The 18,983-nt window shown below is 42.1% G+C and overlaps 1 protein-coding gene across 1 annotated transcript in view; it reads left to right on the top strand.

The window, feature by feature from the left end:
- LOC116544838 (transport and Golgi organization protein 1 homolog) overlaps positions 1-11,222 on the top strand; it is a 54,237-nt gene extending 43,015 nt beyond the window's left edge. The window contains 11 exon segments of the mRNA XM_032271427.1: positions 4,196-4,297; positions 4,823-4,883; positions 4,989-5,024; positions 5,100-5,167; positions 5,269-5,385; positions 5,538-5,685; positions 7,684-7,738; positions 7,865-7,944; positions 8,067-8,138; positions 9,595-9,745; positions 10,874-11,222. Coding sequence (XP_032127318.1) covers positions 4,196-4,297; positions 4,823-4,883; positions 4,989-5,024; positions 5,100-5,167; positions 5,269-5,385; positions 5,538-5,685; positions 7,684-7,738; positions 7,865-7,944; positions 8,067-8,138; positions 9,595-9,745; positions 10,874-11,172 — 1,189 coding nt within the window. The 3' untranslated portion in view covers positions 11,173-11,222.
- The last annotated feature ends 7,761 nt before the right edge of the window (positions 11,223-18,983 follow it).

The following is an 18,983-nucleotide window of genomic DNA, read 5'->3' as shown; positions in this document are numbered from 1 at the left end:
ACATGGACACAGGGAGGGGAGCACTACACACTGGGGTCAGTTGGGGGGAAATAGGGGAGGGACGGTGGGGGGTGGGAAGCTGGGGAGAGATAGCAAGGGGAGAAATGCCAGATGTAGGTGATGGGGAGGAAGGCAGCAAATCACACTGCCACGTGTGTTCCTATGCAGCAATTTTGCATGTTCTTCACATGTACCCCAAAACCTAAAATGCAATAAAATAAATAAATGGGAAAAAAAAAAAAAAAAGAAAATACAAGTCTGTCCATGTCATTATGTGCTTAAAATCTATCAAGTATGCTCCATTCCCTTGAGGGTCAATTCCATACTCCTTAACAGGTACAGAGGCCACTTTCCCCTCAGCTAGCCCTGAGCTGCCTCTCCAGGTGCACTTCCTGTGGTTTCTTCTGATGCTTCTTGAACTGTAGACACTCAACCATTCCTCCATGCCACTCTAAACTTTGTCTTTATGTATGCTGTTTTCTCTTCAGTAAAAATGTCCTTTATTGTTTCTGCCAGGCAGTCACCTATCTACTCACATGTTCTTGCTCCTAAAAATCTTTTTTGGAGTGAGTAGCATAAATAAATAGGTAGCTACACAGGCTGAGCACTCATTTGCTTCTTAAATGTAATTCCTAAAATATATTTGAGTTTAAATCTGCATATTGGGATCTGCTCTTTATTTGATGGCCTGTTCTGTGTTCCTTTTTCCTTTTTTTGAATTGTTAGAGTATTTTAAATTCTTCTCCTCTTCTCTATTTAAGCTTGGTGGTTACAAGATGTTCTACTTGTCTTGTAATTACCTTAAAGGCCACAGTATGTATCCTGGACTTATTACAAAATCTGACATAAGGGAGCTACCTCTTCATAGAGGAGCTACCTTTTTTTTTTTTTTTTTTTTTTTAAGGCAGTCTCTCTCTGTCAGCAGGCTGGAGTGCAGTGGCCCAATCTCAGCTTACTGCAACTTCTGCCTCCTGGGTTCAAGCAAATCTCCTGCCTCAAGTAGCTGGGACTACAGGCACCCACCACCATGCCTGGCTAATTTTTGTATTTTTAGTAGAGATGTATTTTGTTTCAGAGATGGGGTTTCACCATGTTGGCCAGGATGGTCTCAATCTCTTGACCTCATGATCCGCCCACCTCAGCTTCCCAAAGTGCTGGGACTACAGGCATGAACCACCACACCAGGCACCAGGCTGAGGAGTTACCTCTTTCTGGGCTTTAACTTCCTCCTGACTTAAATGTTATTGTGGTAATGTATTGTAATGCTCTATATAGCTCAAACTCCACAAAATGTTTCATGTTTTACAGTGCTACCCTGCTGATACTCAATTTACATACATATTTATAGTTACTATCATACTTTATTCTCCTGCATCTTCAGTCTTCCTTTTGTGATCACCGTAATTCTATTTGAAGAATATACCTTAATTCAGGTTCAGTAAGTTTATTTTTGTATGAAAATGTCTTTATTTTGACTCTATTTTAAAAATATCTTTTTTTTTTTTGAGACAGAGTTTTGCTCTTGTTGCCCAGGCTGGAGTGCAACAGCGCAATCTCTGCTCATCGCAACCTCCACCTCCCAGGTTCAAGTGATTCTCCTGCCTCAGCCTCTGAGTAGTTGGGATTACAGGCATGCACCACCACGCCCAGGTAATTTTGTTGTTGTTGTTGTTGTTGTTGTTGTTGTTGTTTTAGTGGAGATGGGGTTTCTCCATGTTGGTCACACTGGTCTCGAACTCCTGACCTCAGGTGATCCACCTGCCTCAGGCTCCCAAAGTGCTGGGATTACAGTTGTGAGCCACTGCGCCCAACCTTTTAAGGATCTTTCTACTGGTTATGGAATTTTGATAGTTGTTTAATACCAGCACTTTAAAGATAACCAATTATCTTCTGGTTTTAAAGTTTCTTTGAGGAATCTATTATCATTCTTATTTTCTCTTTTTCAAGTACAACATGCCTTCCCTAGCTGCCTTTAGTCATTTTTCTTTTTGGTTTTTCAGCAATTTTATTGGGAGATGCCTCATGTAGAGTTTTGTCAACACCCCTCCATCCCTACACCCTTGCTTTTTCTTTTGCATTTATGCTGCTTGAGGTTATAAACATCTCTTGAATTTGCGGCCTCTTTTTTCACATGTTAATTCCATTTCATTCTCTCTTGTCCTGAGAATCCAATTAAACATACTAGGATCCCTCATCCCTACCCCTTGCCCAGTGCTCCTACATCCTGAATTTGCTTCATTCTGGATGTTTTCTTCTGACCTATGTTCCAGTGTGCTAAAATCTCACCTCAGTTATCTAATCTGCTGTAAACATTAATTGAGTTCTTTTTCGTTTTACTTACTATTTTTTACTTTTATAGTTTCTGATCCTCTGCTGGAATTCATAATCTTGGCTTTTACTTCCTTCAATATGTAAGGCACAATTGTTTTAAAATCTATGTGGTAATCCTATTATGTGGATCCCTTATGAGTCTGTTTCTCTTGTCTTTTAGATTGCAGTCACATTGTCTTCTCTCATGGAATGTCTGGTTGGTTCTGACGGAGTGTTGAACATTGTTTATGAAAATTGTAGGGGAATCTGAGGTCCCAGATGATGTTATCATCCTACAGAAAAGATTTGAGATTACCTCTAGCAGGTGGCCATCACTTTATTCCAGTTAGCTATTAAGTTCATTGAAAAATGGCTTAGTCTGTTTAAAGGACATTATATTGCCTATTCAGTACTCCAAGTGTGCAGCTCCTTTCTGGTCTCAACCCAAAGCCTAGGGCTTTTTCTCAGGGGCCTTCTCATTGTCAGCCCTGAACTCACCTTTGTTTCTCTTAACCCAGGGATCTGTTGAAAGTTTTTCTCAAACTTCGTATATGTCTGGCTTATCTTTAATGTGTTGATGAACCTGGGGGACTATGGCTTAAAATGCCAGACTTACTTATAATTCTGTCGTTTTTCCTGCTGGATTTTCTTCACTGCCTTACTAGCTTTCTGATGCCTTCAAGCACATTCTTTATATTTTTGTCCATCTGTTCTTATTTTCAGTGTTGGCAGACTAACTAATCCATTATCGGAAGCAAAATTCTCTTGAATCTTTCTTTAAGACTTGTTTTTTACACATCCCTCCTAAGCCAGAGTCAGAAAGGGATTGTTCTATTCTTATACGCACCTTTTATACATTCAGCTGTGAGCTCTTTTAGTGCAGAGGTGGTACTTACCATACCCAAACCTTTATCTTAGCCTCTTATAAGGTAACTAGTATGTTATAACCACTCACAAAATATTTGCAGAAATATGAAATGAGCAGTTATAAAAGAATACATAAACTTTTTTCTTTTTGGTGTTAATAACCTTTTTTACTATAGCACCTCTATTTTTGTTTCCAATTTACAGAAAAGTTCCAAGTATCTTTTGTATCAGAACTATGAGTAAAGAAGTACAAGGGTAACTACAAGTAGCATTTTTAAACCATTACATGTTGCTGCCTTTACAATCTGTGTTACAGTATGTTGACATCTTGAGCTTGAAATTTATCAGGTTAAAACCAATTTTCAGTACATAGCACCCTGATTACAGGACAGTTTGGATTCTTTTTCTGTTCAACAGATATTGACAATACGCAGATTTGTCTCTCTGCTTAATCATGATTCCTTTGAAATAGGTAGGGGATCTCCAGATCTGAAGTGTGAAAATGTTCTGTGGTTAACTGTACAGTTAGAAGGCATGTTCTAAAAAGCCCTTTTATTGGCTGTCTTTATCATGGTACCAGTCTTGGATTGAGAAACAGCCCAGAAGAAAATTAATTAGTGGTTTTTCCATGGTTAAAAATAAGAGAAGTAATTATCCCCTGTTTTATCCTACTAAGCTTAACTGTGTTAGGTTGATCAGTCCTGGCTTTCTACATTGAAGAAAAGTGAGCATTCATCATTTCAACACAACAGTCTTTCCCATGGGACACATACTGTTTTTTTATTATATTTACTTACTAGTGAGGAAATAATTATGAGACATTAGAAAATGCAGGTGATGTATCAACAGGCCACAGTTGGATTTTTATCGTAAAGGACAGTTTGAATTCCTTCCTATGATTTTGTATAGTCTGTGCATTTTTAAGAGTAGGATAGGAAGTGACATTTTAATAGAGCATTCAGACAGAATGCCAGGAGGAAAAGAGAAATACTTTCACTGACAACCAGTTTTATCTTAGGAAATTAAGTCAAGAAGAGTATGAGTGACAAGAAAGAGAGCAGAGGCTATCAGCTGCTGATGAAAAGGCAGTTTCGGCTGCAGAGGAAGTAAAAACTTACAAGTAAGTTCACCCTCTAAAGACAGTGTCACTGGCTGATGAAACTAGGTTTTTTTTTTTTTTTTTTTTTTTTTAGCACAAAAGCATAAATAAATGGTTAGAGGACATGAATACATAAATTCACACAAAAGAAAAACTAAATTTTAAGTTAAGTGGAAAAATATTAACAAATACCAAGTGCTAGCAAAACTGTAAGGAATCTCAGTTCATGCAAACAGTTCTGGGGTTACAGGTGGGGAGGGGGGCAGTTTGTTGTATGATGTATCAAAAGCCATTAAAGTGATTTTGCCATTTGATAGACCCAGCAGTCCTAACTTTGGGAAATTTTTTAATGATATAGTTAAAGGATGCAAAAAGGAAAAAAAAAAGTTTATAGTGGAAGATAACAGGATTATTTGAGAAACATATTTAGGAACAGTTAAAGTAGCTCTATCAGGGTACCGTTGTTAGGGTAAGTGTTAACATAGTCATATTGTTTGGGTTTTTATTTGGTTGTGCTTTAACTCATAAAGCCAGTGTAATTCTTAGGCGGAGAATAGAAGAAATGGAGGACGCATTACAGAAAACAGAGCGGTTATTTAAAAACCAGGTAAGGATTCTAGTCTCCTATTTAGTGCCCAGAATTCTTTGATAATTAATACAGGCTATTATAATGAATCTGTAAGCATATTTTGTGATGTATTATCTTTTTCAGATCGCTACCCATGAGAAGAAAGCTCATGAAAACTGGGTAAGATTTCTTTTTTCTTTCTTTTATTTGGTGCATAGTCTCCTAGAACTTAATTTGAATATATTTCTTCAATAGCTCAAAGCTCGTACTGCAGAAAGAGCTATAGCTGAAGAGAAAATGGAAGCTACCAGCTTGAGACACAAGTATGTGATTTTGATGCCTATGTTTTCAGTGTTACCTCTTAGGGAATTGGTTTCTGTTTCATATTTAGGTCTTTCTTAAATACTCTTTCTCTATATTCAAGATTATTAGAATTAACACAAAAGATGGCAATGCTGCAAGAAGAACCTGTGATTGTAAAACCAATGCTGGGAAGACGAAATACACAAAACCCTCCCCAGAGAGGTAAGGGAAGCACCTTGTAAAGGGCAACAATCTATTTTTGGTGTAAAATGTATATAAATGACTTTTGTTTCTGTGTGTAATGGTTATGATACTCTAGGAATAATCGCAAGAACGTAAGAAAAAAAGGCTCTCTTAAAATGGTAACAAGATGCTGTCATCTTTAAGTAGTATCAGCCAGAATGGCTCTTTTGGCCCATCCCCTGTGAGTGGTGGAGAGTGCTACCCTCCACTGACAGTGGAGCCACCTGTGAGACCGCTCTGTGCCACTCTCAGTCGAAGAGATATGCCTAGAAGTGAATTTGGTGAGCATTCCTATGTTTCCTTGCAATACTGTTTTAGATGGCCTTTTCACTTTTATTTGAGGATTCTAATGCAAACAACACTTTAGAATTTGGTTCTGTCCGGTATAGAAAAGAAAATTTCTTAATTTGTTTTGGTGGATAAGTATTCAACTACAAGGTTTGTTTTAGAACAGAAAGCATTTACTATTTCCCCTGAGGTCCTTATATTGTTTCTTTTCAGTTATTTTACTATGAATTGTAAGCCTTTATTTTTAAATTACAGTTCTGTGGGATTCCTCTTCCAAATACAGCTGACCCTTGAACAACACAGGTTTGATTTGTGCAGGTTGGTTTATGTGCAGAGTTTTCTCAAAAAATGCCTTGGGAAATTTTTTGGAACTTTGCAATAATTTGAAAGAACTTGCAGATGAACCACACAGCTTAGAAATATTTTAAAATTTTTAGGTATGTCATGAATCCATAAAATACATATAGATACTAGTCAATTTTATCATATACTATTGTAAAATATACAAAAATCTATTTTAAAAAGTTTATCAAATCATGCACACACAAACACAGATATACATGACATCATTCACAATTGGGAGAAAGTAAACACATGTAAAGACACAGTATTAAATCATAAAAGAATAAAGTTAGCTGTAGTACACACTGCACTACTACAATAATTTCATAGCCACCTCCTGTTGCTATGGCAGTGAGCTCAAATGTGGCCCGCATCTGCTTTAAACACCGTGTGATGTTAATCTCCATGTAAACATAATCTCTCACAGTTCTTGTGCATTTTTTATGTTTAGTGCAATAACATAAACCTTGAATAACACCATGTGACCCATATAAAATGCCATTAGTGATGCTGGAAGTATTCTCAAGAAGCAAAGTCATATTACTAGAAAAGTGGAATTGCTTTGATATATACCATAGATTGGAGTGTGCAGCAGCAGTTATCTGTCATTTCTGTCAGATGATTCATCTTGTAAACAGATCCTGTACACTTACAGTATAGACAAATACAATACAGTATTGTACACATATTTCCTCTTAGGATTTCATTAACATTTTCTTTAGCTTACTCTATTAATGTAAGAATACAGTATACAATATATATACAAAATATGTGTTAATCAACTGTTTATGTTATTGGTAAGGATTCTTGTCAATAGTAGGCTATTAGTAGGTAGGCTTTGAGGAGTCAAAAGTTGCACGTGGATTTTTGACTGCACAGGGGATCAGCACACCTAATCCCTGCGTTGTTCAAGATTCAACTGTATTTGCCTTAGTAACTTTATAATTAATGAGTCATACATGTTTCCTCTTCTCATTACCATAGTATGAAATGCTGTTGAGTCTATTTAGAATCCTAAATATGTCCATAATAGTAAGATATGGAAGTCAGATTACATATACACTGAACAAAAATCACAATGTGGAATACTGTAAATAGAAGTCTGTAGCTTGAAGTGTAGACCAGAGCTATTAATGTGCAGTTTATTGTTCTTTCAGTGCAAGGCATTTCTTTTTTTTTTTTTTTTTTTTTCATGGAGTTTCGCTCTTGTTACCCAGGCTGGAGTGCAATGGCGCAATCTCGGTTCACCGCAACCTCCACCTCCTGGGTTCAGGCAATTCTCCTGCTTCAGCCTCCTGAGTAGCTGGGATTACAGTCACGTGCCACCATGCCCAGCTAATTTTTTGTATTTTTAGTAGAGACGGGGTTTCACCATGTTGACCAGGATGGTCTCGATCTCTTGACCTCATGATCCACCCGCCTCAGCCTCCCAAACTGCTGGGATTACAAGCGTGAGCCACCGTGCCCGGCCTGGCATTTCTTCTTCTAATTCTTTAAGTCCGTGAATAAATTATAAATGATTTGCCTTCATGAGTATTGGGAGACCCGTTTTTAATGTTGCTTTCCAGATAGACTTGAACCCTAACCTGTCTACACTTTGTTATTTCTTCTGATAAATACATATAAAGGCTCTGTTATTTCTTTCACAAGGATCTGTGGACAGGCTTCTGTCTATCCTCAATGGTCAGCTGAGGCATCTGGGAAACCCTCTCCTTCTAGTAAGGGAGCAAGAGTGTTTAAAGAGTCTAAAACCATGCAGGAAGTGGGGAGAGGATTTTTTTTTATCCTCCTCATAGAGCACACAATTCAGAATAAGCCTATGTCAGTTATCTGGTCTTTAACAGATCCAGGGTCTGGTACAGCTGCCATGATGAACAACAGCTCAAGAGGCTCTTCCCTTACCAGGGTGATGGATGAAGGCAAGGTAAATGTACCCATTTTCAATAGTTATTTCAAGAACATTTCGCTTTTCCTACAACTCTCTCTTTGCTTCATCTCTTATTTGTGTGTTCTATCTGTACTGTCTCATTTATTTTTCTAAAAAAGCAAACTGTTCTCCAAGAGCCTGAAGTCCCCTCAGTTCCCAGCAATACATCTTCAGCTGAGCATCCAGTAGCAGTAAGTAGTAAGAAGTGTGGACCGAACTGGGCTATCAATTGCCTGGCGATATTGACCTTACTTTTGTCCTTGACTTGGGAGTGCAGCTGAAATCTGATTGATTTGTTGGCCTTTTCTCCTCTCTCCTGTTAGGTTAGATATTTAACCTGTGTAGAGCATTTCCTGTAACTGTAATTAATTTTAATTAAACAAAAGTGAAAAGTCCGCACTCTTCAGTATTTCAGTGTTTAATGCTCTTACGCAAAGTAAATTCATTGTAAATTGTATAATTCATTATTATGTCTTCATTTGGAAATGTGCTATTTAAGAATATCTCCAAATGTATACTAGGCAAAACCTATTTTGAATGATCTGAAATTACAGATTGATAACAGAAAAATCTTTGTTGGAAGTGCAGTACTGAATAGTGGAAGTCTGTAATTACACATTGAGCCAGCTCTCAGCAGTGTCCTTAAACAGTGTTCACATAAGTGTGTTCTCCTGTAACTTGTTTAGCTGTTAAGGCTAGTAAGTCCTCTGATCATACCTCACCATGCTTCTCTGTATTGAAATCAAAGTACATTTATTTTAATGATTGAAAGTTTCCAAACCACTTTCCCATAGGAAATGATTAGTCAGTGTCTCATAGTAGACAGTATTACTAGTGAATGAAGGTAAATAGATTGTGCTTGTGTAATTTGTGTATATAACATTGTTTCTCTTGGAACATACTTTGGAGTTCCAGCACATGACTCCTAGAATACACATCTCTTGAGAAATCTGTTTATCCAAGGGCAACTTGGATAAGACCCAAGACCCCTTTGAAGTAGAAGACTTCAAAGACAGTAGAGACTGCTCTGTTAGAGAGGAGAAGTAGAGGTGGAAAGAACATGGCCTTGGAGTCAAACCTGGCATTGAATTCCAGCCCAGCTTCTTACAAGCTGTGTGACTGTCAGCAAATTATCTAATACTCTCTGTGCCTGTGTTCCTGCATATTTAGGACAAGATGGTCCTATTAGAGATTTAGAGATAGGAGAATCCAAGTTAACATATGTAAGGCCTGTTGAAGGTGCTCTGAATAATTGCTATTACATGGTAGAGAATGGATTTTTCATTCCTTTTCATTCTCTGCATTCTAAATATGGAAATTATTCTGATGGGAGGGATGTGCAGAGGGAGTGACTGCTTTAGAAATAGTATTAGTCAGGAATGACTTCCCTTTATTACCTCTGCTTTCCCTTCCATGTGCAGATATAAGCGATAATAAGATTATAGCAAAAGTGTTCACTGTTGTGACATACTTTTACCCTTTCTAAGCTCTCAGTGTGAACGAATGAGAGCGGTAGTTGTTGCACTAATTCTGCTCTTTGGACAAGTGCCTGACATCTGCTTCATTGAGTTTTAGTTTTTACTGTTGTTGGTACTTTTGTCTGTCATACCAGAATATTTTAAAACTTCAATTGCTTCTACTCTGCAGGTTAATATGACTCCAAAAGGGCCCCCTCCTTTCCCAGGAGTCCCTCTTATGAGCACCCCCCTGGGAGGCCCTGTGCCACCACCCATTTGATATGGACCACCACCTCAGCTCTGTGGACCTTTCGGGCCTCGGCCAATTCCTTCACCCTTTGGTAAGATGATCTGTACAGTATTGATTAACTTGTAAATCATAGTCATCTTCTCTCTATATCCCTTGCTAAAACAACTGCAATTGCAGGGCTTTGCAATGCAGTGATGAAGCTGACTGACTACATTGTAACTTCTCCCCAAGTTTCTTGAGACGCAAAGGGTGCTGCATAATGTCCTGTGATTAGATGTGCAATAATTGTCTCTAATAGAACAAGGAAAGGGGCTATACATAGAAAGCCAGAAATATTCAGCACATGTTTTTTGAACATCTCTGGCTGTATACTAGTTTCTGCAATGGAATAACAAGGTAGATGAAATACATCCTCTAATTAAGATGTCCTATAGGGAACAGATATACACAATCTACAACATAAAGCTTCTAATCACCCATAACAGAAGCATAAGCAGTGGGTCACAGAATATTAGAGAGGGAAAGATCAAATCCTCCACCCTCACCTTGGGGAATACAAAGGAGGGAGATATGAAAGAGAAGGTAGAATTTAACTGCTATCTAATGACTGCTGTTGATTTAATTGGGTGAAGCTGAAAGACCTTTGCCAGCAAGGAAAGCACCTTGATTTTTATGGCATACATTATGCACATGTTGAGCTACTACATCAATTTTTAATATACAGTAGTAAACAATGGAATTTATCAAAATGTTTGTTGTAATGAAGCCATATTTAGTCTGTCTTCTCGTTATGGTATATAGTACTTCCAAGTACAAATCTATCTCAAGATCAAGATGATAGGCCAGGCACAGTTGCTCACGCCTGTAATTGCAGCACTTTGGGAGTCTGAGGCAGGTGGACTCCTTGAGCCTAGGAGTTTGAGACTAGCCTGGGCAACATGGTGAAACCCTGTCTTTTCAAAAAATACAAAAAATAGCTGGGTGTGGTGGTTTGCACCTGTCATCCCAGCTGCTCGGAGTCTGAGGGGGGAGGATCGATTGAGCCCAGGAGATTGAGGCTGCAGTGAGCCATGATCACTTCACTCCACTCCAGCCTGGCTGACAGGCAAATCTCTGCCTAAAAAAATAAAAATGATGACGGAATATATTAACATACCTGGCATCATCTTAATTTAGCTATGTTCCTAGGAATTTACTCGACATAATTTTTGTTTTCCAGGCCCTGGTATGCGTCCACCACTAGGCTTAAGAGAATTTGCACCAGGAAAACGGGACCTGACACTCCACCCTCGGGAATTTGTACCAGGAAATGCACCATGTAGACCTTTAGGTCCTCTTGGCCCAAGAGAGTACTTTATTCCTGGTACCCGATTACCACCCCCAACCCATGTCCCCCAGGATTACCCACCACCACCTGCCACAAGAGACTTACTGCCGCCAGGCTCTAGAGATGAGCCTCCTTCTGCCTCTCAGAGCACTAGTCAGGACTGTTCACCAGCTTTAAAGCAGAGCCCATAACTATGACCTCTGATGTTTCATTGTAGAAAAAATGGACCATGCATTATTCATTAAAGGATTTCATTGGCTTCAAAATCCAAGTTTATTTTAAAAGATCTGTTGTTAGAACTAACCTTCCTTGGCAGTATGCATTCTTGAGCCAAACAATTCAGAAATGTCATTTCTTCCCTAAATAAAAATCACCTTTTAAGCTATAGCAACCTTACTACTTTGAAATGTGCAATAAAGAATACTTGTGTTTTTGCTAATGTAGCATTGTAATTGCTAAGTGATTTAGAATGTTATGAAAAATATGAACATTTCCTGTGGAAATGCTTTAACAACATGTATTTCCATCATCCTGTTTTTAGCGTACACCAGCTGAATACGGAGCAATGGTGTTTATAAGCATTTTTGTTTTTCTTAAAAAACTATCTGGTCCCAAAGACTGGTAAGCTAAAAATGTTTACTAAAAGGTTACTAAACTTTCTCTCCCCTCTTGCTGAAATTCTTTGTAGTAATAGTTCATAAAAAGTTGTTTATTAATATTTCCCAAGTGTCTGTTGATTCACTGGACTGTTAGGAAGTTTGTGCCATTTGGAAAACATGTCAACTCAGTCTCCCAGAATTGAAGATGGTGTCTGGCTGCACACTTCCGGCTGCTCCCCTCAGTCACCTGTGAACTCTACAAGTGATGTCTTTTAATTTCAAAGAAGTTCGTAGGTTCCCACTAGTGTAGCATTCACATGCTTGCTTTATGACACTCATTGTCTATTTGAGAACGGTTTTCAGAGAGTGAGTTTACATTAGTAGCAGGAGTTGTTTGACCTGAAGTTCTATTGCTTTTACCATTCCTGTAGAAAGGGTGCAGAACAGAAAAATGAAAACAATGTGTCATACAAGAACTGAAATCTCTTAAATTTTAAAAATGTATGGTCTCTTATCTTTCCCATACTTTGCCACTGATTTTCAAGGAATATAATAAAAAGATTGGAAAAGTATAATGCCGTGAGAAAGAATGATGTAGGGCTGTGAGGCTTACAACATGCTCTAGGTCAGCAACCAAGGGTTGAAATTAATTCTTTTATTGAGGGAAAGGGGGGACGGCAGATTCCAAAATTAATATTTAAACATTGGTGCTTTCATTTAAAAATCCTTAACTATCTGGAATTGCACCATACTTAAAAGTATTATCCATTACTACACAGTGTTTTTAAAACAATGTTTCTTTAAACACTATGTTTCCAAGAACTCTTCAGACATTTTAATTACAATAATAATGGCACTTCTTTTAAGGAGTTTAAGATTTAGATTAAAATCCTTAAAGGCTGATACTTTCCTCAATTGCTAGGCTATATTCTTCCATTCTTTAAAGCTCTATGATGTAATATTTTTGAAACAGTGTATGACTTGTCACTGTTTTGATATTTAATCGATTAATACCTTGTATAAAGGAGCAAAAGCTTTGACATGAAACAAAATTTTCTCTTGAAACGACTGAAGATACTTTAGAAAGATAAGGACCTTTGAAAGAAGGCAACTCTTTCACAGTTCATAAGGAATATATAAATTCTTCAGGAAAAGAGAAATCAGTCTGTATTTCTTCTCACTTAATATCAAGAATAGAAATTAAGAGGAAAACTCCATAGAGGGCGTAGGCCACTTTTAACAATGTAAAATAAGATTAAGTCACAAATACAGCTTTTGAGTTTAAGCAGTGGAATGGGGTTTACATTGACTTTGGGGGCTCTGACTCCCAAACCAGGGCTCTTTCTAAATGGATGATTGGGTGGGGAAAACAAGGATCCTCAAGAATGGGAGACAGTGTTGCAGGGGGTCCAGGGGCTGCTGTGGTTCCCACAGTTGGGTTCCTTAGGAAGGAACCTGCAGCATCCGCCAGCACAGCGCCCCCTAGCTGTGGTGTAACACAGAAACGGGGAACCCTCCTTAACCTACCCTGAAGATCAAGCTGAAGCTTCCGGGACCCCTGGAAAAGTCAGACTAGTCTGGACTTCCTCTTCATCCAGGAAGCCTTCCCGCCTCTTCTGCTGCCACCCTAGGCTGACACAGGGATCCCTCTATGCTCAGTGCTGAACTCTAAACTGTCCTCAATTTCACTGTCTTGCCTGCATCCTGCTTTTCCCCCCCAAGGCTTGGCAAAGGCCAGAGTGACTCAGTGTCTGGCACAGGGCCTGACAGTGTGTGGGGGGTGCGTTCCTAAAAGTCAGCTGCAGCGAGACTGTGGAGGTGGGCACAGTGTCACCTGTGAACTCATTAGGCCCTGGTCATCACGGCACCTGGGGCTGGGGGAGTCTAGCCCGAGGAGTCAAATTCTGGCTGCAAATCCAGAGGCTGCTTTCTGTGACCAAGGGCAAGGGACTTATTCTTCTAACTGCCAGTTGCCTCATTCATAAAGCAGGCATTCTAATACCCGCCCAAGGCTGTGGTGCCTAACATGTGACCTGGCTCACAGAGACCCTCAATCCACACATGTTATCTACCTGTCCTCTTCATTTGGCTGGGAGGACTGCCTGCAGTGGGTCTAAAGGATAGGTGAGGGCTGACCTGCAGCCCGAATTCCACACACCCAGCCGTGTGCTCTGGTGGGGGCTCAGCCTCTGTCTGGCAGAAGGGGCACTTTCCTCTCACCTGCACAGTGGCACCTGTGGACTAGTGGCTTCCCAGCACAAAGGGTTTAAAGCATTTGGGAAGTCAAAACCTGGCCTTGCCAGAATTCCAGAGTCTGCACAGGGTGTGTGGCTGAGAAGTCCAGGTTCTGGTGCCAGACTGCCTAGTGAGAAGCCTGGCACCACTGGGTCAGGTTAGTGCATTTTTTTTTTAGATGAAATTTTGCTGTTGTCGCCCATGCTGGATTGCAATGGTGCAATCTCAGCTCACTGCAAATTCTGCCTCCTGGGTTCAAACAATTCTCCTCCCTCAACCTCTGGAGTAGCTGGGATTACAGACACTGGACACTAAGCCTGGCTAATTTTTGTATTTTTAGCAGAGACGGGGTTTCACCATGTTGGCCAGGCTGGTCTCGAACTTCTGACCTCAGGTGATCTGCCTGCCTCAGCCTCCCAAAGTGCTGGGATTACAAGCATGAGCCATCACATGAGGCCAGGTTAGTGCACTTCTGTGAGCCTGAGTGTCCGCCTTGAAATGGTGACAATAATACCAAGCCTCTTAAGATCACTCATTCCACACATACTGGAGAGTCTACTGTGTCAGGCATTGTTCTAGGGTAGTCTTAGGATTTAGGGGTACCAAGCAAGAACTCAGTAAATTCCAGCTAGAGTTCCTATTAGGCGGCCAATATAAATGCTTGATGAGTGCATGAATGACTTCCATCTGGGACTTGGTAGCAAATAAAGCCGAGCTTTGTCTTAGGGAGGATTGGAGACTTTGCCCCTGCTTGTCTTGAAGCCAGCCAGACCTTGTCCCCTAGGATACCTCTGCCCAGCAATTGGAGGTGAGGAGCAAGGCCTGGGGCTCTCCAGGAGGTCATGGGCATTAGGTCACTTGGAGTTTGTGTGCTTGTGTTTCTCCGAGGCCCGGCAGAGGGTGGCCCCTGACTACCCACCTCTGTGCCCAGGTTCGCCACCGCTGGCAATGTGACCTTGCACTCCCTCCATGGGGTGCTCTTTCTACATCTGCACTTAACGTCCTCTGTCATCCCAAGGTCGAATGAGGTAACCGAGTCCAGCCCTAGGGTGGACGCACATGACATCCCCAGCTAATAATTCTTTCCTCCCATTGTTGGCAAAACAATCATCTTGCCCCTTTTTGAATATACCCTAAACTTTCCAGCCTTTCTAAGAAAGGCTTCCTTAGAAAAAAAAAAAAAGCGTTTCTTAGAAAAAGCTACATGAGGCTGGGTGCAGAGGCTCACGCCTGAATCCCAGCACTTTGGGAGACCAAGACGGGCCTATCACCTGAGGTCAGGAGTTGGAGGCCAGCCTGGCCAACGTGGCAAAACCTCATCTGTATCAAAAATATAAAAATTAGCCGGGTGTGGTGGCACACACCTGTGATCTCAGCCACTTGGGAGGCTTAGGTAGGAGAATCGCTTGAACCTGTGGGTCAGAGGTTGCAGTGAGCCAAGATCACACCACTGTACTTCAGCCTGGGAGACAAAGCAAGGTTCCCTCTCAGGAAAAAAAAGGAAAAAGAAAAAGGAAAGAACATGCTACATGCTTAACTTAGAAATCTACTTCTAAATGCCACATCAGTCTAAGATAAATTCATAATAGAAAACAGGATACAGGTTTTAACTGGTTATAAAGGTTATGTAACTAAATCTGTTTTTTGTTTTTTGATCTCTATTGATAGTTTGAGGAGTTTGTTTTTGAGAAAAAAAAAAAAAACCATAACTAGTCAGACACCCTGCTAATTTTTGTATTTTTAGTAGAAATGAGGTTTCTCCATGATGGCCAGGCCGGTCTTGAACTCCCAACCTCAGGTGATCCACCTGCCTTTGCCTCCCAAAGTGGTAGGATTACATGCATGAGCCACAGTACTCAGCCTGATAGTTATTTTAAGATAATTTTTCTCCTTTTTCCATTTTGTTTTCTTTCTTCTTTTTTGAGACAGAGTTTTGCTCTTGTCGCCCAGGCTGGAGCATAGTGGTATGACCTTGGCTCACTGCAACCCCTGCCTCCCGGGTTCAAGCGATTCTCCTGCCTCAGCCTCCTGAGTAGCTGGGATTACAGGAGTGTGCCACCACACCCGGCTAATTTTTGTATTTTTAGTAGAGACAGGGTTTCCCCATCGTGGCTAGGCTGGTCTCAAACTCCTGACCTCAGGTGATCTGCCCACCTTGGCCTCCCAAAGTGCTGGGATTACAGGCGTGAGCCACTGTGCCCAGCCTCCATTTTGCTTTATTTTGTTCTACAGAAGTTAGCTTATTAATTTCCTCTGTCGTTCTCTTTCATGGTTCTTGCTTTAAAAACTCCAAAGTGAGCAGATCAGCAATAAAAGTGACATTATGTCTACAAACAAAGGTGGTATCCACAGAGTGAAGCCCCGTTTTATGGGTGGTAACTGTCTCCAACTTAGGAGTGTCCCTGGATCTCAGTTAGAGAGGCATTCAGCAATCACAAGGCTATCCCACCGGACAAGGTGGGTGGATTTTGGGTGCCTGAGGGCAATTACCCAAATTGCTTGGGCTGTAGGGTGACAATGGAGCCTCATTTGTCCCCCACAGTGGCAGGGGCTCGGGAGACATCCTTTCAGGAACACCCAGGCTGCTACCTGACAGAGCTCACAGGCCTGTGGGAGGCTGCAAGCTAGTGATGCAAAGGAGGAATCCCCCAGAACCTCGTGTAACTCATGGCTGACCTGCCTCTGGGAGCTGCGCTGGGGGCCTTCTGGGTGTCCACGGAGGTCTGTAGCATCCCCGCAAGGCCACCACTCCTGCCACCCAGACTTCCACGAGGAGGGCTGGCTCTAGTCCCTGGCAAAATTCCTAATTTTTAGATGAGCTCTCCATGATGTAATTACACAAACAGCATAGGAGCGGGTGGCTTCCAGCGCCATTCCTCCTGAAAGCGCACTTTTTTCCTACAGAGACCCCACTGACAAATGACAACGTGCAAGCTCCAATTTGTCACCTGCATCCAAACAGCCAATTTAATTTGTTCTGACAGTGAAAACACCACACAGAAAATACCATACCCGGGCAGCAACACGCTTGCCAAGCTTGGGGCCAGAGCGAGCTTCTGGGGCTGCCTGGGAGACTCATGAAATTACAAGTTTATCAAACAAGGGCATACAGCTGTCATCATCCCTGAGGCACACCACACCTTCCAGGCAATCTGAGAGGTCTGTGCCAGTAAATGTTCCCAAGCTGTGACCGGGGAGGAGCAGGAGGCTCCCTGTGGAGGCCTGAGCCCTGCCCCAGCCCCAGACTGTCTCCTGAGCCCTCACTGACTGCTGAGGGACTGACCCCTACCAGCTGCTGGGAGCACTCTCGGTCTTGTCCCCGCCACGCTCCAACCAGGCACGCACAGCAGGGAGGGCGTGTGCTGGCAGCCCCTCTGTCCTCCTGGCAACCCTCATGTCAATTCTGGCTACACAGAACTGTTTCTAGATGGGCTGTCCATAGGAGTGATAAAGAGGGGCCTGTGGCCACCCCAGGAACCTGGCAGTGAATGAAGCATGAGGCCCAGAGTGAAGAGCCTCTATGCCTCAGTTTCCCCTGTGTGGAACAAGAGCTTGGAGCAGGCACTCTATAAAATCCATCTCACCTCTGACCATCTCTGACTCCAGCCCAGCCTCCCCTGATGGGGGATGGCATTCAGGACATGCTGGGTAGCATAAGGTGGCCCAGAGCCCAAGGGAGCAAATGCAATAGGGTGTGGCTCTGCATGACATGCAGCTGACGGCAGAGGACATGCAGCTGGCCCAGACCCCGCTCTGGGAGAGACTTCCCACCCATGGGAGCTTGCAGGGGGGTCATTCTGGGAGGACAAGGTGAATGCTCCCATGTGGCCCACCCAAGGCAGGAGAGGAGGCTGACCTAAGGGCAGCATCTCTGTGTGCTGAAGGGAGGGCGGGACAGAGTCCCAGGCACTCTGGTTGGAGATAATGAACAGCCAAAAGGAAGTCAGTGCTACTCTGAGACCGTGTGCACCCAGGTCTCATCACACACATGCATGTGCATACACAGCCATGTGTATACATACGCAGCCACATGTAGACATACACTGCCACATGCAGACATACACAGCCACATGCATACATATACAGCCACATACACAGGCATACATATACGGCCACATGCAGACATACACAGCCATATGCATACAGATACAGCCACATGCAGACATATATGCACACAGACATGCACAAATGTGCAGGCATGTAGAGAGACGCACATATGTACATATACTGACAGGTACACACACTTGCACAAAGATGTGTGGGTGCACGCACACACATATATAGGCTTGGAAAGAAGCCTAGGAGTTCCACCTGTAATCCCAGCACTTTGGGAGGCTGAGGCAGGTGGATCACCTGAGGTCAGGGGTTTGAGACCAGCCTGGCCAAAATGGCAAAACCCTGTCTCTACTAAAAATACAAATAATTAGCTGGGTGTGGTGGCAAGCACCTGTAATCCCAGCTACTTTGGAGGCTGAGACAGGAGAATCGCTTGAACCCGGGAGGCGGTGGTTGCAGTGAGCTGAGGTTGTGCCACTGCACTCCAGCCTGGGGAACAAGAGCAAAACTCCGTCTAAAAAAAAAAAAAAAAAAAAGCCTAGGAGGAAGGAAAGAATCACCCCATTATGGAATCTGGGAATCTGTCAAATCAAGATGGGGCATGCTGCTCCAGCATGACTCCACAGGCCACTCCTGTGCCAAGGGAGGTGAATTTGGTCTAAGGAGAAACATAAAAGATAAAGGGAGCTTTTCAGGAGGGAGAACTGCCCAGTAAGTTTTCAGAGCTAGACCCTGATCAGAAAGGGTCACAGCACCAGGGTTTACAGGAGAACGTCTGTGTTCCACCATCACTACAGATGGCAATGACCTGGAGATTCATAGGCAGCAGGGCAAGAGGGCAAGCCAAGGGCTGGGTGGCCTCCCAGGAAGGTCCCCATGACTGCCTCATATGTCAGAGTCTCCAGGGTGTGGCAGAAGGGCAGCCTGATGAGAGAAGACAGGGCTCATGACTGTTTCTCAAACCAAGTGTCTATGGAGCCTGGAAGGCATGTGCAGAAACTGTGCGTACCGCAAGAAACCAGAGGAGAGAGCGCATTCAGATCACTTTCCACAAGTTGTTCACAACGTTTACCCAACAAATAAACTTTTGTTTCAAATACGTGAGAGAGTAA

Source organism: Sapajus apella, unplaced genomic scaffold (assembly GCF_009761245.1).
Source record: "Sapajus apella isolate SASKATOON/1434 unplaced genomic scaffold, GSC_monkey_1.0 scaffold232, whole genome shotgun sequence".
Lineage (NCBI taxonomy): Eukaryota > Metazoa > Chordata > Mammalia > Primates > Cebidae > Sapajus > Sapajus apella.
This window is presented reverse-complemented; position numbering and strand designations above follow the sequence as displayed.